General features: G+C 38.3%; 1 protein-coding gene across 1 annotated transcript in view; it reads left to right on the forward strand.

Moving 5' to 3' along the window:
- Positions 1–1636: 1636 nt before the first annotated feature.
- The window catches only part of ARHGAP28 (Rho GTPase activating protein 28), a 206423-nt gene continuing 183844 nt past the window's right edge, over positions 1637–24215 (forward strand). The window contains exon 1 of the mRNA XM_080821521.1: positions 1637–1885. Coding sequence (XP_080677647.1) covers positions 1710–1885 — 176 coding nt within the window. The 5' untranslated portion in view covers positions 1637–1709. The remainder of the gene's footprint in view (positions 1886–24215) is intronic.

Below are 24215 nucleotides of genomic sequence, written 5' to 3' on the forward strand. Positions count from 1 at the left end.
CAAGAGTTGGATGCGACTGTGCCATTCAGGCACCCCTGGACCCAAAATTTTAGATGAGGTATTATGGACATATATTAATAATGACATTATGAATTTTTTTCACATTTTAAGAAAGTATTATCTTTGTTTTGATGCATTTAGTATAAAACATAGTAGGTAAACAGATACGTCTTTGTATCTGAAATTTTTGAGGAGTGAAGCATTCCTTTTTCATACACTGATGTTTGATAAATTTTTTTAATTCACAAAATTGAGATACTAATATACCTACCTCAGAGGGTTTAAAGAGCTAATGAGCAGGATCCAACACTTAAAGGGTATTTTAATAAATGTTAGCCACTCTTATTCCAACCCCTTCAATCAACAAAATATTTCCTAAGAAGCATTTTGTGTATATATTTTTTCTTTCCCAACCTTTGAAAGGGCAGTGAAAGCAAATGTCTCTCTTCTTGAAAATGTGAAGGAAGTAGCAAAAAGGACCAGCGTTTCTTGAGAACCTAACATATATGTGGTGCTTTTAGCCCCACGAGTAGAATATTGTTTTCCCCATTTCACAGATGCAGAAACAGACTCTGAGATGTTAAGTAGCATGACCTAGGTCACCCCTCAGTATGGGATAAACTAACTTCTCTTTTCCCCTTCACCTAGCTCCCAGGGGAGTGTGAGAGGCAACAGGTAAAACACCCTGTGTGCCCCTGAAAGATGAACTCATTGTGGGCCTCCATAGCATACTTCTGGTTCCCTTTTCATATGGTTAAAAGAATGTTGTCTTTCCATTTGTGCTGTTAATTTTATTTACCTAAAGACATATTTCAGATCCCAAATCATTGAAAATCATTTCTGCTTATGCCCCCTTTTACCTGCTTCCCTGTAACACGTTTTCCCTCTAAATAAAGACCTCTGGAAAAAACGTGCATTGGGCCCAGAATAATCAAGTCTAATTTTCAGACAAGCTGAAAGCAGTATCTTAGTATGGATCAGGACTGGGAGGAGGAAAGGGATGTGGGGTGAGGTAAGAGTCTGGTTGCTGTGGTGGCATTGAGGGTGAGGGAGGGAGGTGTTCTGCTTGCTGTGAGAGGGAGTTACCTGCCCAAAAGGAAATCAAGTTTATTGTAACTTGACCAAGCACACAGCAACGTAATCCGGTTCTTCAATTTTTGATGTGGATGCTTTAAATGAGAGCGTGTCACATTTTCTTCCTTTCTTCCCCAGACCACACGTTGTAGACCGGGCCCCTCTCCTCAGACCAGGCTCCCAGGGCAAGGTTTCTTTCTCTTGCTTCTTGCTGCCAGGCAGGAAATGTTCCCAGCTATGGGATAAGCCTCCCCCATTTGGTGGTGGTGGTGGTGGTGGCGGGGGGATGAGAAAAGGAAAGGAAAAAGAAACAAAGCAAGAAAAACTGCTAGAGCAGCTAGCCTGAGCCCTGAAGGATCACAGCGGGTTTCCAGTTTCCTAGAAACAGGGATCCCCCCCTCCCCGGTCCCCGATTCTCTCCTCCCCCTACCGCCCCCCCTCCCCGCCGTGTTCTCCCGGCTCCCACCCCCCACCCCCAGCGGGACTTGTGGGCGTGTCTTTAAGTCCTTGCTAATAGGGCTGTCCCGAGGGCGGGGCGGCTTCCCAGGGCGCCCCTGACAGCCGCCAGAGCAAGCCTCTTGGAGCTGGACGGGCCACACCGCCCCGCTGGTGACCGAGTCCCCGTGCGCTGGTCCATGCTGGTCCCCGCCTTTGTTCTCGGGCCGGAGCGGGGACATGCGCCGCTGAGGATGGAAGTGGAGGACTCGGGCGGCGTGGTGCTGACTGCCTACCATTCGTACGCTCGCTCCCAGCCACCCAGCTCAGAACCCCGCTGCGCGCCCAGGGCCACCGCCAGCCACCCTGGCAGCAGGTACCCAGAGCGACTCCAAAGGGAGCAGAGGTTTCCCGGGCTTGGGCTTTCATCGCCCAGCTGTGTTTTCTTCCAGGGCATAAGAGCACCTTCACTTGATTGTTGTTCCAAGTTTTAGTGGACTGGATGAGTGGGTCTACTGCTCTTTGTATTGTCCTTGATTGCAAGTGGGAAGCGTACGAAGTCTCTGCCGACAGTGGCTGAAGTCCTTGGCTAGCAGAGGTTAGCTGTGTTCTTGATACAACTTGAGGATAAATAGGCATATGCCTCATTTCTGCCAAATTCACCCATTGATATATTGGAGAATTAAAAAAAAAATCATTGGAAATGGGACAAGCAGAAAAGAAAAAAAATTAAAATATATTATCTTAAATCCTCAAATACTATTAAAAGTTTTTTAGTAACTGCATGCCATCTGAGTTAAAACATAACTGGAAAGATTCTCTAAAAAGTAAATCTGAGTAGACTTTTAAAAACAATTTTATTTCTAGATTTTAAAAACAATTCAGCCGCATATATACATTGGTATTATTTTATTATTGCTAATGTTGACTCAATGCTGTAATTGTTATTATAGTTTATTTCTTTTGGGTCAAAAGAGGTTTATAACCATCTCATTATGTGTATTTTAGATTTAATATAGCATGGATCTATGTTAAATTACTCTGTATCAGTGTTCATCTGTTTGATGCAAGATCAAGGCCAATGTGACTTCCATTAACTAAACAAAAATGTTAGACTCTTAGGAAATTTCCCTGGGCAGACAATGATAAATGAGATGGTTTGATATCTGACTCATATTTAGGGGAAGTTTTGCTTATTTAAATGTGGCTCTTTATCTACTATGGATCCACTGAGGAACGGCTTTTTTTTTGTTTGTTTGTTTTTTTCTTTTAACAAGTGGAAGTTTGAGTGTTGATGTGCTTTTTTGCATCAAGTTTATTTTTGTTTATTTTTTCTCATACTTTTATCTTTAGTTATGTGATAATGATTACTTCTGTCTCCTCATCTAATTGATTTGTGAGGCTTTCAACAGATTGTGATTTTATTTCAAGGAATATCCTTTTGGCTAGTATCCATGAGAAGAACAAACCACATTGGCATGAGATCTATGTTAGGCTTGGCTAACAAAGACAATATTGTTTCTTCCAAAAAGAGCAGGTTGAGTGAAATCTTATTTTTATGTAAAGACAATGAAAAAGTAACATTTTTCTTCCAGCTTTAGTAGCACATTGTTTTAAAGGCTACTTGAAGATACAAACTTGCATTTGTCTTTAGGGTGCTTTCTTTTCTAAACTTAATCCCTGACTATAATTGCTCAGATTATGAGGAACTAAATAGATATAAGTGAGTTCTTGAGAACAGGGGCCTGGTTTGTGCATTTTTAGATGGTTCTGGTCTAGCTGTCTTGTCTCTGACTCCCAGCAGCTGTCTAGGAGTAATAGCTAGATTGTGCCATTTGGGCCTTCCGAAACTACATCCGTTTCCAAAGCAAACTGGAGGAGAAGTTCCATTAACTCAGCATGTGGTCTTGTGGAATGATAATGCATGAGAGCAAAAGAGCTGTGTGTCATAGTTAGTGTTTTATCATATGGCTGCCAATCAGATTTATGCTGCTCCAAGTTTGCATTTTTGGTGACCACTCACCCTCTCTATAGGAACCTTTGTACCACTCAACTCTCTGATGCAGGAGATAGTTGACCCTGTCCCCTGTAACTAAATCATGAGAGAATAGCTTAATTCCTTGGTTCCCAGTAACAACAATCAAAAAGAGGTTCCTGTATTTACAAGGAGCCAGAGGACACCATCAATCATGAGTCTGATAACAGAAATAATCAGGACCCAGTTATTAACCTTTGACTCCCTAACTACTGATCAATACTTCCTTTCAAGCCAAGGAGCAAGATTGTATTGTTCTACTTATGAAGAAAGCACTCTCTCTTTCAAGAATATCCTTTCCTTTAATTGCTTACATATGTGTAACATATTTGTGGAGGAGTGACGAGTATGGCACTAGGAAGCATGGACGATTGTATCATTGTTCTTTAGCTCTGAGTAGCAAAGGTTCAGTTCAAAGCAAACCATCTCCTTATTTTTCAAGCCTCCACTCCATCTGACTTTATGGACATTTGGGTTTTTTGGGGCCTTTTTTTTCCCACTAAAATATAATCTCTGTCTCTCTCTCTCTCTTCAGTTTTCTCTTTTATTCACTGTTGGAATCTCGAGTGCCTAGAGCAGCGTTGGGCACATTGTGGTAGCTCAGTAAATGCTTGTTGAATAAATTAATGAATTCCTACCAAGGTTAAAAATGGTCAAGATAAAACGGCAGGATTTTTAACAGCAGAAGTCAATCTGTTTGTACCTACTATGTGCCAGCCACGTGAGGTATTAGGGATACAAAGATAAATAAGACAAAGCCCCTGCCGTGAGAATGTGGCCCTTTACCTTTCAGACAAATAGGACTTTTTGAGAAAGCTTGGAATAAGTAGCAACATTTTGAAAGCAAGAGTCTTCAGATATCATTCTGGACTGCCAGCTTCTCATTAAAATAAATAATAATAAAAGAATAAAGGATCCAGCAATTCAGGGCTCTGTTGCTGCCTGCCAGCACTGGCTGAAGCGGAGTCATAGCTGCTCCATTACATGCCTCCCCTCCAATTCTTCAGCATTGATGCTGGGTGGCCACCGTGGTTTCTTTAGGGATGGACATTTTATTGTATTAAAATAAGTAGCCAGTATAAAGTGTACTTGCCAGTTACTCAGGCTTGGGTCAGGCTCCCAGATCCCACAGATCACCTACACCATTTATTACCACGTCATCTTGGGCAGCTTGCTTCAGGTGCTTAGAATAGTGTCCAATACCTTTGAAACATACAGTAATTGTTACATGTATTATTACTGTTATCACTTTTAATCACAGTTGTTGATATAAAGAGGAGAGTAAAACGTTTTTGGTATTTTGGTACCTATCCCCAAAATGTATTCATGGAGGAAAAAAAAAAATTGGAGAACTTAGTATTTGTTGGGAGGAGAGAAGGTAATTCCTTATTTCACAAACATTCTATCTTTACATTCAATTTGTAAGGGATAAAAGAGAATGAAGGATTGTAAACTTTCAGTTCTGTTAAGTGGTTGGGACTATCTTTATAATCATGCGATTTTTTTTAAAGAGGCTGAGCTTCTAAACTTTTAATCAGAATCCAGAGTGAAAATATTGATATATACATACAAAATAATTTTACTTACAGAATGAAAGATAGCTGAAGATAAAGCGAGGTGTCTTGTTTTTCAAAGATTTTCTAAGCTATAGATAAGAAATATATATATAATATTTTTTGGTGCGTGTATAGAATTAAAGGGCCATGAGAATTTCTGATGTTTAGTTCGTTTTACCATAAACTTCCCAAGAGAGAACAAAAATAGAAGAGGAAGAGAACCAGCTCTTCCTCAAAAACAAATAAAGAAGCTTACCAAGGTTATCCTAGGAATTCTAATTCTATAGCAAAGTTAAGACTTTTGTAAAGGGGATATTGTTTTATAATATTTTAACTATTCATAGTAATGGGAATGATTTGATTAAAGTGGAATTAATGATGATTAGAAAATACTTTATTTTGTGGAAAAAACTAAATCTAGCAACTCTTAGTGCCATACTTTTCCTGGATGGAAATTGAAAAGACATTTATTTCAAGGTGCCAGCTCTCCTTCAATTAAGTACTTATATAAGTCTATGTGAGCTTCTAGCCATGTACACAGGTACACTAACATATGGGGCAAATACTTTTTTTTTTAAATACTTTTTCTAGAGGATTCAGAAATAGTTATGGAAATAGAATTCTTATGAGAGGATAAGATATTTATGGGTCATTTTTAATGTTACGGTTAAAACTAGAGTTTGTGTCTCTGGTTTCTTTTTACAGTGGGGCCCCTACTGAGTGTAGGTGCCTCCATATGTGGAGCTGTTGGAAAACATCTGGCACATTTCCTTTGATCATGTCATTTGGCTAAACATTTGGCCAGTTGCTCTGTCCGTTTTTAACCTGCTCTGTTCTTCCTGATCGCTATTCCTTAATGTATCCACAAAAATTCAGAGAACTAGAGTGTTGCAAAATCACCTTCATGAGCATAAAAGTAATATTTTCTTAACTTTTTATTTTGAGATAATATTAGTCTTCTGGAAAACTTGCAAAAGTAGTTCAGAGTGTTTCCAGTAACCTTCACCCAGTTTATTTTAATGTTAACACTGTGCATAACCCTTGGTTCCATTATCAAAACTGAGAAATTAGCACTGGTGTAGTGCAGTTAACTATATAGTCTTTATAACCTGATTTCATCAGTTTTTCTGCTAGCATTAGAATTTTTCTGTTGTAGAATTGAATTTGGGATCCCACATTGTATTTAGTTTTGCCTCCCAAACCTTCTGTCTCTGGCAGTCTGTCCTTATCTCTTATGGCAATCTTGGAGTTTTGTAGGAAGTTCTTCAGTTTGGGTTGGTGAGATGTCTTCTCATGATTAGACTGAAATTATGCATTGTGAGTAAGACTTCCACAGAATGATATTGGGCCCTTCTCAAGTGCATCATATTAGGGGGTAGTGATCTATCTCATTAATGTTGATGTTGGCTCTGATCACCTGCTTAAAATGGTGCCTGCTGGGTTTCTGTACTGGTAAACTATATTTTCCTCTATGTGATTAATAAGTGTCTTGGGGTAGAGGTTTTCTGATTATGAAATATCTCCTGTTTTCTTCTCTAACTTCCTCCACTGATTTTTTTTTCCCCAATTCTTCTACATTGATGTATTTTCCCTTCTATAAAGCCCACATTCGGTATTCTCTCTGACTTTGTTTTATCTCCTTCACCTTAAAAAAAAAATCAACCAAATATAAAAAATGGTTCATTTTTTTCTGGTCCGAGTTCATGAAACCTATATCCTAATTTTATGATAGTCTTTGGAGAAATTTTATGATAGTCTTTGGAGAAAAATAGAAGGCTACTAAATTAAATTCTGTGTTAAGAGAGGATAGATGTTAAATCCCACTTTGCTTAGAGGGTATTATTGTGGCTATCTATTTTCTTAGAACTGTGTTTATACTTAATGGAAACATTTTTCCCTTAACCAGTGTTCCTGAGATAGTACCTGAACATATGCAGATATATCATAACTAAAGTAAATATTTAATTCACCTGTAATTAAAATTTCTTCTCATTCTGTCCTTAAACCAAACTATTTCATTTCTAAAGTAATCCTACTCTCTTTTTCTCAATCTGTGGTCTCTAGATATCAGTTCCAGTGAAGAATAAAAGCAGGGTGTTATGGAACAGAGCAAAGGAAGGCAATAAAATGTTCTCAGAAGAAAATTTTGGAAGTAAAGTTTATCCATTTAAGTGACAGATTTTGTTTTAAGCCTCTTTGGATGAAAATATAAGGTCAGGCATACCCTTAACTAGGGCAGTAACGCTCCTTTTCTTAATGACTGTCATCATTTAGACAATATGGTGTTTAAGTTTGCTTGCCTTCATAGTAAATAGCCTACACTGGTATATTGTTTTATTTCTTATATAACTTAAATAGTATTTATCGTTGTTATATTCCCCTTTGTTTTCAGGCAGCCTTGAAAACCTTTAGCAGTACTTTTGTTCTATCTAATGTTGTTTTTAACATGCTTTATAATTTACTTTTCATTAGATAATCAAGGTTGTTAGAACTGTGCAAAAAAAGCTTATTGAAGGACTAAGTTGTATAATCTAACAAAAGATTTTGATAGCACTTATTTCAGTTTCTTTGAGCATATATTGGTTTCTTGTCTGGATTCAGTTTCTTGCTGTGTTCTAGTTAATTGAGTTATTGAGTTTGGATACTGTGTCATTTTTCATCACATGAAATTTCATGTGTTCATTTCTTTGTGATTACTAGAGGATGCACTTCAGAACAAACCATAGCATATCTAAAAGCTTCAAGTTGCTCTTTTCTAAAATGGGAACTAAAAGATTGTTTAACTATATATTCATCTTAAGTATCTGGGGTTTACGACACATTCTTTTAGTATCAACTGTGTTGTGTCACTCTTTAATAAATTAGTATTATAGATAAAACTATCTGTTTGACAGGTATTAAGTGTCCAAGGGTGGGAGAACATACACTTTCACTTAGAGAACCAGCTGCTTTGTCTCATGTTACTCTTCAAAAGTAATTAAATCTATGCATTCCATTTCTGATCCCTTAGATTATTAGAAGATGACTACATACAGGCACACAATGTGAAGGACAGGAAACCAAAGAGAAAGTAGTGTGTAGAATTTTAAAAATTATCAAGCACTTGAGACTTATTTCTATTATTTTAGTAATTCTAAATTGTGGTGCTGATTATATTATTTATGAGAGATAAATATTTAGATCTGTGTTAAATTTTGTGATTAGCAAGAAAGTTTACTTTTGTGTATCTGTAATATATAGAGAGAAGAATCCTTTTGAGGTTTCCTGTTCAGTATTCATTTATGAAATCTATTTAGAAAACACTGGCCAACGCATTTGTCTTTATACAAAGGTCCTTCAGTGTATTTATATTTTTAGATCTGTAGAGATATCTGACAGGTGCTTAGAAAAAAATGTCGAACATAGAAAAATAACATTATAGCTAATAATAGGACATTTGATTTCTTCTCTTGATACTTTTCCCTACCTTCATTATCATATCTAAACATTCATACAAGTAACTAAAATTAGCACGTCTGCATTGGAACCAAACTCTCATTTGTGTCTGGAGATGAAGGACCAAACAAAGGAGAATAAATAGAGAAGTAAGGACTAAACTTCTTTCCTGAAAATTTCCTTGACAATAGTAGCCAGAGTTTTCACCTGTCAAAACATAAAGATCATTGTCCTGTGATGTTGTTTCTTTTTTTAAAGGACTATTTTAATTGACAACTTACTTAGCTTAATATACATTATCATTTAATCTTTAAAACAGTCCTGTTTCATAGGAAGAAATTAAGGCACAGAGGAGCAGCCCATGGTTACACAGTGAGGTAATGCTAGAGCCAGGATTCCCATCCAACCCTTCCAGAACTGGTGCTTTTAAACTATTGTTTAAATCTTGAAGCATTATTTATTATGGATTTAGTGTTTTTCTGTCTCAGTTTGGTCATAGGTTAATTGAGAGCAGGAACAGTATTGCTATTGTATCCCCCTTAGCAAACCAGCAACTTTCACATAATAGATATTACAAATACTCAGTTTTGATTTAGTCTTTCCTTTTGAAATCATTTTAATTCTGTTCCAATGGAATAAGTATTCAGTGCATTAAATATGAGTGGATATAAATAGCTTGAAAAATTTTGTCATCAGTTGAAGCAAGTAGGATGTTAGGAATTTTTTCCCTTTAATTTAAAAGCTACATTCTTGCCCCTCATGCAGTCTTAGGTAAGAGTATTTTAAAGTAGACAAATGTGCTAAGAAGTCATTCAATTTGACCAATAAAGTGGGATCTAAGCAATTAGTAACAAGAAAACTTTCTGTGGTTTTTGGGGCGGGGGGTTAGAAGTGGGGAATGGCAATTGTTAATCCTTTAATTTGATGTTCTTAGTAACTAGCTCTTAGAATTTTTCATTTTAATTTTATTAATAGCTTTCTTTAACTAAGATTTCTATAGTTGAAAAGGTATATTTTACTTCATTCCTTGCAGTGTGATTCACAACATAAAAGTTCTTTTTTCTTTTTTCTCCCTCAGAGAGAGTGCCAATAATTTTTTAAATTAAATTATTCTCTTAATTTTAGTATAATTAACAGATGGTGTTATAGTAGTTTCAGGTGTAGAATATAGTGATTCAACACTTCCATACATCACTGGTTCTCATCATGATAAGTGCACTCCTTAGTCCCCATCACCTATGTCACCCATCCCCTTTTCCCCTCTCCCCTCTGATAACCATTCCTCTCATTTGTCTCTCTATAGTTAGGGTCTGTCTCTCTCTCTCTCTCTCTCTCTCTTTTTTTTTGCTTTGGGTTTTTTGTTTGTTTGTTTCTTAAATTCCATGTATGAGCGAAATCATATGGTATTTTTCTTTTTCTGACTTATTTTGCTTAGGATTATACTCTATAGCTCCATCCATGTCATTGCAAATGGCAAGATCTCATTATTTTTTATGGCTGAATAATATTCCATTATTATTTTTCCATTCCATCTATCCACAAATACTTGGGCTGCTTCCATAATTTGGCTATTGTAAATAATGCTGCTATGAACATAGGGGTGCATGTATCTCTTCAAATCTGTGTTTTTGTATTTTGGGGGTAAATACCCAGTACGGTGATTATTAGATGGTAGGGTAGTAGTGTTTTTCAGGGGGTGCAGAGGGAGAGAAAGAATCCCAAGCAGGCTCCATGCTCAGTTCCAAGTCTGACACAGAACTCAGTCTCACAACCCCAAGATCATGAAATCAAGAGTTGAAGGACGCTTAACCCACTGAGCCACCCAGGTGACCCAGTAGTTGCATTTTTAACTTTTTGAGGAACTTCTGTATGCTGTTTTCTACACTGGCTGCAATAGTTTGCCTTCCCACCAGAGGCTTCCTTTTTCTCCACATCTTTGCCAACATTGTTTCTTATATTTTTTATTTTAGTCCTTCTGACAGGTGTGAGGTGATATCTCATTGTAGTTTTGATTTGCATTTCCTTGATGATGAGTGATGTTGAGCATCTTTTCATGTGTCTGTTGGCCATTTGGATGTCTTCCTTGCAGAAATGTCTAGTCATGTCTTCTGCCCATTTTTAAATTAGATTATTTGTATTTTGGGTGTTGAGTTGTATAAGTTCTTTATATATTCTGGTTATTAACTGTTTATCACATATGTCATTTGCAAATATCTTCTATTCAGTAGGCTGCCTTTTAGTTTCGTTGATTGTTTTCTGTGCAGAGGCTTTTTATTTTGATGTAGTCCCAATAGTTTATTTTTGCTTTTATTTCTCTTATCTCAGGAGACATATCTAGAAAAATGTTGCTATGGCCGATGTCAGAGAAATTACTGTCTGTATGATTTCCTGTTTCACATTTAGGTCTTTAATCCATTTTGAGTTTTTTTTTGTGTGTGTATGGCTTAAGAAAGTGACCCAGTTTCATTCTTTGCATGTAGCTGACTAGTTTTCCCAACACCATTTGGGGAAGAGACTCTTTTCCCATTGTATTCTGCTTTGTCAAAGATTAATTGATCATATAATTGTAGGTTTATATCTGGGTTTTCTGTTCTATTCTAGTGACCTATGTGTCTGTTTTTGTGACAGTACCATACTGTTTTGATTACTACAGTTTTGTAAAATAAAGGGTGCTTCCAACTTTGCTTTTCTTTTTCAGGATTGCTTTGGCTGTTTGGGGTCCTTCATGGTTCCATATAAATTGTAGGTTTTTTTGTTGTAGTTCTGTGAAAAATGCTACAATGTAGGAATTCTTAATGCAAGTTGAGAAACAACACTCCATGAGAATTAATGCATCTTTCCTATTTTGTCTTCCAGTAGTCAGTCTGTTTTTTGTCTTATCCTGATTTGAAGTCAAGCTGGATACCAATCCAGGTCCTGGACCATACTTTTGTGAAGATTGGTTTTGTTCTAAATCTTTCTAAAAATTTTAGATACTATAAGATAGGTTGTGACAGTCTAGACCCCTGAGCCATGCCTAGTCTTAATAGCCCTGATCCATCAATGACCTTGGAGCAATGGATAATAGTGACCAAAATTGAGCTGCAAGGATTTGTATGTGGAAAATTAATCCAGGGCCCATTGTAGTCTGGACTTGAATCAAAATGGCCTCCAGCTCTGTGCACTTGTGTTTATTTTACAAGGTATTCGTTTTGATAAACTTCAGTTCTTGGGACACTATGGAGAATGGACAGTCATTTTAGTTATATATAAACAGTGTGGTCCAGACTTCTCTGCTAACTGCTGGGTCTTTAGGAGTCTCTTCTAACAATTCTTAACCAGTCAGGGAGTTCAGAGTGTGTTACAAATAGGAATGATGCATCGTGAAAGACTACTCACAGGGTGCCTGGGTGGCTTAGTGGGTTAAAGCCTCTGCCTTCAGCTCAGGTCATGATCCCAGGGTCCTGGGATAGAGCCCCACATCGGGCTCTCTGCTCAGCGGGAAGCCTGCTTCCTTCTCTCTCTCTGCCTGCCTCTCTGCCTACTTGTGATCTCTGTCTGTCAAATAAATAAATAAAATCTTAAAAAAAAAAAAAAGACTATTCATGAGTAAGGATTGCAAGGGACAATCTCTGTGGTACAACAGGTACGCAAAGTATAGAAGTGTCTCGCTGAGAGGCTCATAAGGAATAACCAACTTTTTGAGCCAGACTCGGAATTCATTGTACTGACCCCTGGGCACCCACTCAGGCCCACAGCATGGTCTGATGTGTTCTGGAAGCAGTCAGGCTGACGGCAAGGAAATCATGGCAGAGGGGAAACTAGCTCTCTCACTGGGAGACATTAAGGGTATAGAAGTATAGAAAAGGTGGCAACAATTATGAGAATGGCATTTCCTTAGCTTCCTTTCAAACATGATTACAGCTACCCCTATGTTATCTCACTAAAGTTAACGTGGAGAGTCTTAAAAACATACTTGTAGCGGCTTTTCATTGGAATCTTAAAGAAAAACATTTGCTGACCTCAATAGAGTAAGCAATTAAATGGGAAAAGAGCTGACTGTAAGTTTCCGCAGATTTTGTTTTGAAAAACAGAGGATGCCTGGCCCCTGTGATTTTTAACATACCACAACTTAACTTCTCTCCCTCCTCATTTATAAAGCTCAGTGATTACCAGGTCAATTTGGCAACTGTTTTTGTTAAGTCTAAATTGTGCTTAGTTGCAGAAAACTCCACTCTAGAAGACCCCCACCTCTTCTGGTTGCTGGAAGCATGTAATTGGAAAAAGCAGGCCATCCTCTGCCTATTTAAAGCTGTGTCATCCTTTGTGGGGCAGTGAGTCAACACCAGCTAAAACAACATGAGTCAGGCACTGCTTAGAAGAAGCCCAAATGAAACTGATTTCTATTATGCCAATCTTAAACAAACATGAGACGTATCCAGACTCTAAAATAGTTCTTCTTGTGGGAGTTGAAAAAGATTAGCACCAATTTTCTTTAGAGTCCATGGAAGGAATTTTTTATATGTCTTAAGAAGGAACTCTCTTCAGTTAACCAAATTTAACCTGGTTTATTCTCCATTCTGTTTCTTCCACTCTCCATCTCCAACGTGTTCATACCCAATTCAGATCGTTCTTATTGTTTTAATCTGGTTTCAGAACAATTGAATTAAAATCCATAGAGTTACAACTGTAATTTTGAAACTGTTTGCTTATTCTGTTCCAGGATCCTCCAATCTTCTCATTTCTCTGGAGTTTAAAAGATTGCTTTAAGGAGGACTGTGACTGAGATAGAGAAATAATTTAGAAGGCAAATGCCGTTGTTCAAGTAAAGATGATAAGGGATTGTGAGAATACAGAGGAAAGGGAGTGATGGATTCTTGGGGGAAAACAAGCAATGGAGTTGGTATGATTTGATGATTAAAATTACTTGGGTTTATGTTTGGGAGTATTATTAATTGAAATTGAGAATTCTGGCAGATGATCAGATTGTAGATGGGGAGATAGTCTAGCAGGTGAAACTTTGAGCTAAGTGTATATGTACAGCTGGTAGTAAGCTCTACAAACTGGCAGCTTGGGAGGGAGATCAAGGCTGAAAATTCTAAGCTATTTATTCATAGGGGACTTCCGCATTCAGGAGAGTTAAAACCAGGACTGTATACAATCTGGCAGGAGAGAATAGAGTATCTGTAGAAATTGCAGTGGAACAAAGACAGAAATCTGGAGAGCAGTGCCAAATAGGGAAGGGCAGAGCACTGGGAGACAAAGAGGCTAGGAGCATTCTGGAAGCCAAAGAGTTAGGTTCCAAATGAGCAGACAATGTATCAGGAGTAGCTAGATGACCAATAATGTCAAGACTGAAAATCACCCCCTGGGTCTGGAGGGTGGATAACAGTGAAGATCTTGGCTAGAGTGGGGTTAATGAGGATGTAAAAGTAGAGGCCAGTTTGCTGCATGTTGAAGAGTAAGTGTGAGTTGAGGAAATAGAGGCAGCAAATAGAGCCTATTATAAAAACTTAGCTTATGGGACAGTGCAGAGAGGAAAAATGCAGACTGAAGGGGGAGGCTTATAAAAACTTACCCAAAAAACCTGAAGATTCAAAGTCAAGAAAGAAACCTGGATTTCTTTTTTAATTAAAATTTAATTAATTAGCATGTAATATATTATTGGTTTTAGAGGTAGCATTCAGTGATTTATCAGTCTTACATAATACCCAGTGTTCATGGTATCACATGCCCTCCTTGATGCCCATCACCCAGTTACCCATCTTCCTACCCCTTTCCCCTGAGGCAACCCTCAGTGTGTTTCCTGGGATTAAGAGTCTCTCATGGAGAAGTGTCTGTTCATATCTTCTGCCCATTTTTTAATATGATTGTCTGTTTTGTGTGTGTTGAGTTTGAGGAGTTCTTTATAGATCCTGGATATCAACCTTTTGTCTGTACTGTCATTTGCAAATATCTTCTCCCATTCTGTGGGTTGCCTCTTTGTTTTGTTGACTGTTTCCTTTGGTGTGCAGAAGCTTTTGATCTTGATGAAGTCCCAAAAGTTCATTTTCGCTTTTGTTTCCTTTGCCTTTGGAGACATATCTTGAAAGAAGTTGCTGTGGCTGATATCGAAGAGGTTACTGCCTATGTTCTCCTCTAGGATTCTGATGGATTCCTGTCTCACATTGAGGTCTTTTATCCATTTCGAGTTTATCTTTGTGTACGGTGTAAGAGAATGGTCGAGTTTCATTCTTCTAGATATAGCTGTCTAGTTTTCCCAACACCATTTATTGAAGAGACTGTCTTTTTTCCACTGGATATTTTTTCCTGCTTTGTCGAAGATTATTTGACCATAGAGTTGAGGGTCCATATCTGGGCTCTCTACTCTGTTCCACTGGTCTATGTGTCTGTTTTTATGCCAGTACCATGCTGTCTTGGTGATCACAGCTTTGTAGTAAAGCTTGAAATCAAGTAATGTGATGCCGTGTGTTTTATTTTTGTTTTTCAACATTTCCTTAGTGATTCAGGGTCTCTTCTGATTCCATACAAATTTTAGGATTAGTTGCTCCAGCTCTTTGAAAAATACCCGTGGAATTTTGATTGGAATAGCATTAAAAGTATAGATTGCTCTAGGCAGTATAGACATTTTGACAATGTTTATTCTTCTGATCCAAGAGCATGGAATGGTCTTCCATCTTTTTGTGTCTTCTTCGATTTCTTTCATGAGAGTTCTGTAGTTCCTTGAGTATAGATCCTTTACCTCTTTGGTTAGGTTTATTCCCAGGTATCTTATGGTTCTTGGTGCTATAGTAAATGGAATCGATTCACAGACACTTCTCCAATGAAGACATACAAATGGCTACCAGACACATGAAAAAATGTTCATCATCACTAGCCATCAGGGAGATTCAAATTAAAACCACATTGAGATATCACCTTATACCAGTTAGAATGGCCAAAATTAGCAAGACAGGAAACAACGTGTGTTGGAGAGGATGTGGAGAAAGGGGAACCCTCTTACACTGTTGGTGGGAATGCAAGTTGGTGCATCCACTTTGGAGAACAGTGTGGAGATTCCTCAAGAAATTAAAAATAGAGCTTCCCTATGACCCTGCAATTGCACTACTGCGTATTTACCCCAAAGATACAGATGTAGTGAAAAGAAGGGCCATCTGTACCCCAATGTTTATAGCAGCAATGGCCACAGTCGCCAAACTGTGGAAAGAACCAAGATGCCCCTCAACGGATGAATGGATAAGGAAGATGTGGTCCATATACACTATGGAGTATTATGCCTCCATCAGAAAGGATGAATACCCAACTTTTGTAGCAACATGGATGGGACTGGAAGAGATTATGCTGAGTGAAGTAAGTCAAGCAGAGAGAGTCAATTATCATATGGTTTCACTTCTTTGTGGAGCATAAAAAATAACATGGAGGACATGGGGAGATGGAGAGGAGAAGGGAGTTGAGGGAAATTGGAAGGGGAGGTGAACCATGAGAGACTATGGACTCTGAAAAACAACCTGAGGGTTTTGAAGGGGCGGGGGGTGGGAGGTTGGGGGAACCAGATGGTGGGTATTAGGGAGGGCACGTATTGCATGGAGCACTGGGTGTGGTGCAAAAACAATGAGTACTGTTACGCTGAAAAGAAATTTAAAAAAAAAAAGAGTCTCTCACGGTTTGTATTCCTTTCTGATTTCATCTTGTTTTATTTTTTTCCTCTCTTACTCTACTGTGATGAAGCCTAGATTTCTGAAATGCAAGACTAAAACACATTTGGTCCTACTTAAAATCCTTTGATAATAACATGTTTGCATACAGGATAAAACTTTATCCCTAGCCCCACGGCAGTATATAAGCACTGTTAGTACAAGAACGTTCTCTGTTTTCTTTATTGCAGAATCCTTAACTACTTTCCCCATCAAAGGGCCTGGCATTCAGGAGTTTTAACAAATGGTTGCTGAGTGCAGGTAGTGGAGGCTGAAATGTGGACATGCGACTGCCCTTGGGTTGAGGAGCTACCAGAGAAGTCTTCTAAAATCTGAGCATCACTTCTTTTGTGAAGTCTTCTTCCCTGGCTGTCTCCCCCTCAAATCAAGTTGGTCATGTCCATATTTGCCCCTTTTCTACCTCATCACACACTTCTAGTATTGCACTTAACCCACTACTTTGTATTTCTGTTTGTTGATGCCAAGGGCCATGTCTTGTTCATCTCAGTTCCTGGACTAATACAGTCAAGGTACTGTATGTATGCTTATTGAGTAAATGAACAATTCATTCATTAAATAGTAATCTCAAGTATATGGTGATATTTTCAGAATTTGCTATTTTGAATTAGAAAAATATTAGAAGTAGTAGAAATCTTGGGTTGGTATTCTGTTAGGGAATAGACTATTCTTTTTTTTTTTTTTTTAAGATTTTATTTATTTATTTGACAGAGAGAGATCACAGGTAGGCAGAAAGGCTGGCAGAGAGAGGGAGAAGCAGGCTCCCTGCTGAGCAGAGAGCCCGATGCGGGGCTCGATCCCAGGACCCTGAGATCATGACCCGGGCCGAAGGCAGAGGCTTAACCCACTGAGCCACCCAGGTGCCCCGGAATAGACTATTCTAACCATACATGCCACCTGCCTTCTCAGAATCCACTAAATTAACATAAACTTTTGGTAATATGCTATGAAGTAAAGAATAATAAATATAAATCAAAACTGGTGACGATTTAAATGAGTAGTGTGCCTTGACACATAAAACTTTGAAAAAGATAATGAATAGAAGGCAAGTATACCCTCCATTGTTTTAAAGATTAAATTTTGCTTAAGGGTTATTTCACTCATTAAAACATTAAAAATTTAAAGTCCAATTTTCATAATAAAAGCAAAGTTGAACAAACATCTGTTGAGCCTCTGTGTGCCATATATTGGGTTTGGGGACTAGAACAAATGGTTAATAGTCAGTCCTTCAGTGAGACTAGATCAACTGGTTAACAGGTTATTTCAACTGCCTCTGAAGTGCAGAGGCACTGGCTTTAAGGTAGAAACGCTGCCTCTTCCTCTGTACCCCTAGCATTAGCAGTGGCCCACTGTGGACACTCAGTATTTGAATGGTGAGAAGAATGAAGAAAATTGTTTGTGGTGCTCTGGGCGAGCAGAGAAGTTGCAACTGCCACTTGGGGTTAGGTTGGTGAGAGTTAGATAGAGGGGTTAAGGAAAGCTTCTGGAGGAGTTGATGATTAAATTAAGTCTCCAAGAAGGAGCACAAATTTCCAGTTATAAAAAGTCACAGGGGGGGCACCTGGGTGGCTCAGTGGGTTGGGCCTCTGCCTTCGGCTCGGGTCATGATCTCAGGGTCCTGGGATCGAGTCCCGCATCGGGCTTTCTGCTCAGCGGAGAGCCTGCTTCCTCCTCTCTCTCTCTCTGCCTGCCTCTCTGCCTACTTGTGATCTCTCTCTGTCAAATGGATAAATAAAATCTTTAAAAAAAAAAAAAAAGTCACAGGGGTAAAAAGTCCAACATAGGACATGTAGTCAATAATATTGTCACATTTTCTCATGTCAGATGGTGACTATACTTAGGGTGGTGTGCATTTCATAATGTATAGAATTGATGAATCTCTGTGTTGTATACCTGGAACTGATACAACACTGTATGTCAATTAAACTTCAACAACAACAACAACAAAGAGAATGTGCACAAGTCTTTAGGAGGAATGAGAGCGGGAAATGTCTTTGGCAGAAGAGCAGGTGGAAGGAAAAGGTGTAACAGCGTGCAGGCAGGTGCTGGTGTCCCTGGAGCTGGCTTAAAGTGAGCCTAGCCGGGGAAGCAGGGGCCACTGCATGTGCACTTGGGGTGAACCAATGAGGCTCAGGCCAAACTCGGTTCATGCCCTTCCTTCGTCATTTGGGTAATGAGGGGGTTCCATTGATGAGTTGACCTCCAGGGAATCTTCAAACACTTAAATTCTTTTTTTTTTTCTCTCTCTCTTATTAAGTTGGAAATGAAGGTAATTAGATAATTCTAGATTTTTAACCAAAACATTGGCTTTAGACCTGTACTGATTGTATAATAATATGTATCCCCGTCTCTTTTAATTTTGCTTGTTTAGTTGATCTCTGTTTTTGCTGTCTGTGCAGTAAGCATGGATTGTCGTCCAGTGTTAGTGGCCTCAATTACTGTAAGTAGAGTTTGGTTTATTTCAACCAAGCTACCCAAGCCAGGGTATCAGTATATCAATAAAATGTTTGACTTTCAGCCCTTTTTTGAAAAATGGGGCCTGTCTAGTAAGGAGAGTTGATTTTTCATATGATCATAAATTAAGAGGAATGTACTTTATTGTATTTTTTGTTCAAGTTTAAAGAGAGCATTCATTAATAATTTATTTTTTGGTAAGATAAATTTTATCAATATTATATATACTAGATTTAATATTTCTGAATATATTGGTACAAAATTAGAATGGATTTAATACAACTTGAATAAAGTAGAGACTTCCAGGCGGCATGTAATCATGTTTTTATATATTTTCTGTGGTTTTTAATAGTCCAGCAAACACACACTTTAAAGGAAAATATCTGTTTTACCTGTTTCCTCATTTCCTGCTTTTGAGTTTTTTTTGTTGGAAGACTAAGGCCCAGACTGAGATATCTGATGACTTATTGCGAGAATGTATTTGTAAAGGAAATGGTCTTAGAGGCTGGACAAGAATTTTCTCTCCATCAACAACACCCCCGCTTTCTTTCTCTTACTACCTCACCGTTCTGTCTATTGCTGTGGAGAGAAAATTATGTAATGACAGTGATCCTAAAAATCTCCAAGGTTTCTGAAGACACACCCCCAAATTTATAAAATTCTTTAATAACCCCTTAAAAAATGGGGTATATTCAATACAGAAAAATGCAGTTAAGTATTCAGTTAGATGACTTTTGAGCCTCATAACTACCATCCAAAAGAAGATAATAGAATGTTGCCATCACCCCCAAAACTCTCCATGCCCCTTTTTCAATTAACCCCCTCCCTGCCAGTTTCTGACTTCTATCACCATAGATTAGTATTGCCTATTCTTGGAAGTTACATAAGCAGAATACTACAGTATATATTATTTTGTGTCTGCCTTCCTTTGGTCAGGGTAATGGGATTTAAACACATCATTCTATTACAGTCTAAAAGTGGTAATAACGTATGTAGAAGTTTTGGTAGTTCTGTTTTATTATTTTATATGATTGTCATCCAGCTGGCCTCCAGGTACGGTTGTTGCATATAAGAGGTATGAGAGCAGGTTTAGGTTAAAACCCATCGCAGTATCAGAATCTAAAGACTCATCTCTCTGTGGCGGATCCAGGCAAAAATAGGGTATAAGCAGATTTATCTTTGCTGCCTGCTCACTTTGCTTTGTTGTACCAAAGCCTTCCTTTTTCCTTTTAGTGCCCCCAGGTAGAAGTCAGATGATTCAGTCAAGTGACAGTTTGCTTAACACTTCTGGTGTTTTACTTTTTCAGAGCGTATGTAGAATTTTAAAGAATGGTGAACTTCCAGGTCTCATTCAGGGAACAGAAGGGGTTCTTTAGGGAAGAAGTCACACAGCACAGTGCACATCATTTAGGCCAGAGACTGGCAAAGTTTTTCTACAGAAGGCCAGTATTTTGGGTTTTGCTGACCATTTGGTCTCTGTTGCAACCCTTTTGTTGTTAGCATGCAAGAGGCAGTAAATAAATCAATAGATGTGACTGTGCTATAGTAAAACTTCGTTAACAAAAACAGGCAGTGGGCTGAATGTGGCAGTGGGCCATAGTACTCAGGCCTCTGATGTAAACAGCTTCTTGTTTTGTGTATTTGTGAGGTTTGTGTATCAAGCCCATCATAGCGAAATACAGAGAATTAGTTCTCCAGAATATATAAAGTCGAATGGAATAAGAGGTTGCACCTGTTACAGTCTCTCATTTTTCAGCAAGGACACTGAATCTCAGAATAATAACTTTTCAAGGTCACAAAGAGCCTAGATAGTTCAGAACTTTCACGTCTTTAACTAGTGTTCTTTGTCCTATTCACTTTACAAGTCACATTACCTCAAATATACTATTGGATTGACTTTTGGGGAAACTATCTTAGCTCACATATTTTAAAGGAATAAAAGAGGCACAAGTAAAAATTCAGGTGGTAGCATTCTGAAATTTGAATTAAGAGTTGGTTGAGAACGAATGAGACTTACACAGATAACAAACATATTAATAGAAAAAAGGCCAATATATTAAACACTGTATCCAAATAATGGTTTTAACAATACCAGTGTGTAAAAGAAAGAAATAAATAAACTTAACTGAGGGGCTCTTTGGTGGCTCAGTGAGTTAAGCCTCTGTTTTTGGCTCAGGTCATGATCTCGGGTTCCTGGGATTGAGCCCCACATCGGGCTCTCTACTCAGAGAGGAACTTGCTTCCCCCTCCCTCTGCCTGCCTTTTTGCCTACTTGTGATCTGTCAAGTAAATAAATAAAACCTTAAAAAAAAAAAAAACTTAACTGAGAAAACAGAGACTCCTAGATCCTCTTTTATTTAGTTCATTCATGGATTTATCTTTCTCTTTCAATTTTTTTTAAAGCTAACATTCATTGAATGTCTTCTCTTGAAGGCACTGTGAAGGATCAAAGCTAAATAAGACAGAATTCTCATGCTTGAGGGGCTTAAAAGGGAGCTCAAGGCTGTTGGGATCCATGTCTCACTAAGCTTTGCAGCCTGTGGAGAGAACACAGGACTTGTTTCATAGAAGAAAATGGTGTTTGGATTAGGCATGTGGATATATATTATGTGATGTAGGTATACCAGTGTATGGATGAGGGTGTGGGGCGAAGAGGTGGTGTAGGAAGGAGCCAATAATTCTGCTTGAATGTATTGAGGGATTGGTAAGGGAAGTCATAGTACATGCTATACACATATTTCTAGGATTTTATTTGTGAGTTGGGGTTGGCTCATAGAATGAGTTGTTGAAAAGATCCCAATTGTTTCACCCAAAACAATGAAAAAAGGTAAAAGTACCTCAGTTTGGGAGGTTGTCTTCAACTCTTTAGAGATACCACATAATTTGTTAAAGTAAAGCATTAATTATGAAAAAATCATAAACTTTATTCCTTTGGAATTCTCAAGGAATTTATGTCATGCCCCCCCCCCAGTCAAATAACTGATAGAAACTAGCTTACACATTGGAAGTAGTTGGCTTAAAAATAATCATAAACATATGCCAGAATCCTAACGGTTCAGCCAAAGTCCCAGTCTTTAGACTTCACATTTAGCAGAGCTGTAGACAGCTCTTACCCTCCTTTAACTTGCCTTGCCATTGGATGACACAGCTGGGTATTGTGGATGATAAGAGTTTTAGTAGTGTATGTGCAGGAGGGATGCAGGGCAGGTGGAGGGAGAAGATTCAACTCAACTGTAATGAAAACCCAACCCCCGCAGGCATTTTGGTAATTCCATGAAGGCTAGAATGTTACTAAGAACAGATTTTGGAGGTCATTTCAAACTTGGTCAGCTGCAGTTAAGCCCATGGCTGCTGGTGCAGTGGAATGTACCCCTATTTGTTTTGGGAAAGTGATAAAGAGATTCAGTTACAGGTTTTCTGCCTTCAAGTAATGATGCTACCCCTAGAATAGAATTCTTCACATACCCAAGCATGATTGGACCTGAAATTCAGCAAGTAGTCAATTAAATGATCCATCAGTACCTAATTTGGGGAACTATTTTCTATCCAACTGTCTTTTTTTTTTTCCCCTGGTGTTAGGAGGAATTCACTTAAAGCGAAATTATGAATAGTATTGTCAAAATTATTTGAACTATTGAAGTGAGGTAACTTTTCACAAACTGAACATGTATAGCATATAGTGTCTTTTAATTTGGAATTACTTTTATTACTCACAGATATTTATTTATTTATTTGATTATTTGAGAGAGAGAGAGAAAGAGCGCATGAGAGAGCATGAAGGGGTGATGCAGAGGGAGAGGGATAAGCACACAGGACAAGGGGCTCAATCCCAGGACCCCAGGATCATGACCTGAGTCGAAGGCAGATGCTTAACCAACTGAACCAGCCAGGCACCCCTACTCAAAGATACTTAAATGAAAGAAAAAACGATATATTTTGTTTTCTTGTTACTTCTAGCTTGGGGACTTGAGTTGTATTTTTTAAAATAATATTTTTATCATGTAGTTTATAGCTTTTTCAAGTCATAGAACTCTTTGAGAATCTGGAGCACCTGGGTGGCTCAGTATCTTAAGCATCTGCCTTCAGCTTGGGTCATGATCTTGGGGTCCTGGGATTGAGCCCCACATCGGGAGCCTGCTTCTCCCTCTCCCTCTACTGATCCCCCTGCTTGTGTTCTCTCGCTTTGTCAAATAAATAAATAAAATCTTAAAAAAAAAAAAAAGAACTCTTTGAGAACCTAATGAAAGATTTAGGTCCTTGTGAAAAGCACACATAAGTATGTTATATGGATTTGCATGCATTTTTATGTAATCATGAAGCACAGGTTAAGAAGATTTTGGTCAAATTGTATTTAAAATTTTCTTTTATAGCTTTCATGACCATTTTGATATCCCAAGAGATCTGTGTTTCCTTAGTATCTAGAGATTAGCTTTGACCAAGTGGAAGACAAATTCACTATAAAAGCAAACTTGGCCAACCTAGGGACTGACTAGAATGCCTGCCGTGTGAGAGGCTGCTATTCGTTTCTGTCTCCCTGTAATCAGAATACTTCTGGGTGGCATTGGCATGATGGGCAGTGTCTATGGCTCAGGCATTTGGGCTAATGTGAGAAAGCTGACTGGGCAGAGCCTTGAGTGCCTGGGTTTATGCTTTAATACCTGTATGAATAGGATATTTCTGTTCTCAGGAGTGAAAAATGTTGGCATCAACATTAATGAACTCATGGCACAAGAAGGTGCTGAGTTTTAGCCACTTCTCAAGGAAGAGGTAGAGGAAGTGGAAGCCTCTCAGTATTTCACACATGAGGAAATTACACGAATTATTGTCTAATAGGAAGACAAAATAACCCTTTTGGCCCTCACACCCACTGTCCAAGGCCCTTTTCCTTATTGGGAGTTTGCTAGGGCTTTTCTTGGATCCCTGTGCAGGTATGTGATCTGCCCATGAGACTACCAGTCCCTAGTCTAGTGTACCAAGACAGTGAGAAATGTTTGTTTATGCAAATGAAGCATTTCTGAGATGAGGGATAAAACTTTTAGTGCCTCTTTAGCCAATATAATCATAACAGCATGAGGCAAAAATGTTTGAGCTAAAAGTTAATCAGAGCAAACAACTGATCTGATCTGTTTCCACATTATCTATTCCGGAGGCTGCATTACACTGAAAATTGAGATTAAAAAAAGGTTGCCTGAAGTCTGAGTAGTAAATTATTAGTGAGTCTTTCCTGGAAAGTTAGAGATAACTGCCCTCTCCTACAGACATTCCTTGGTAGCATTACCTGACAGATTTCTGGACAGCACAGATATTCCTCCTTACTAGAGTTTTATATGCAGACTTGATTCTATACATCTTGTTCATCAAGTAGTTTATAGGACATTTGAGGTCCCAGGGGTCCTTAGGAAACACCTAACCTTACTTTTCCAGTGAGGAAACTAAGATGGTAAGTGACTCAAGCCTCCAATATTCCAATATTTCTATAATGTTATTTTATGGGAAAGATTCATTACATTGTCTCATATTGTCCTCTTGTCATTC

The sequence above is a fragment of the Martes martes genome (genome assembly GCF_963455335.1).
Source record: "Martes martes genome assembly, chromosome: 13".
Taxonomy (NCBI): Eukaryota; Metazoa; Chordata; class Mammalia; order Carnivora; family Mustelidae; genus Martes; species Martes martes.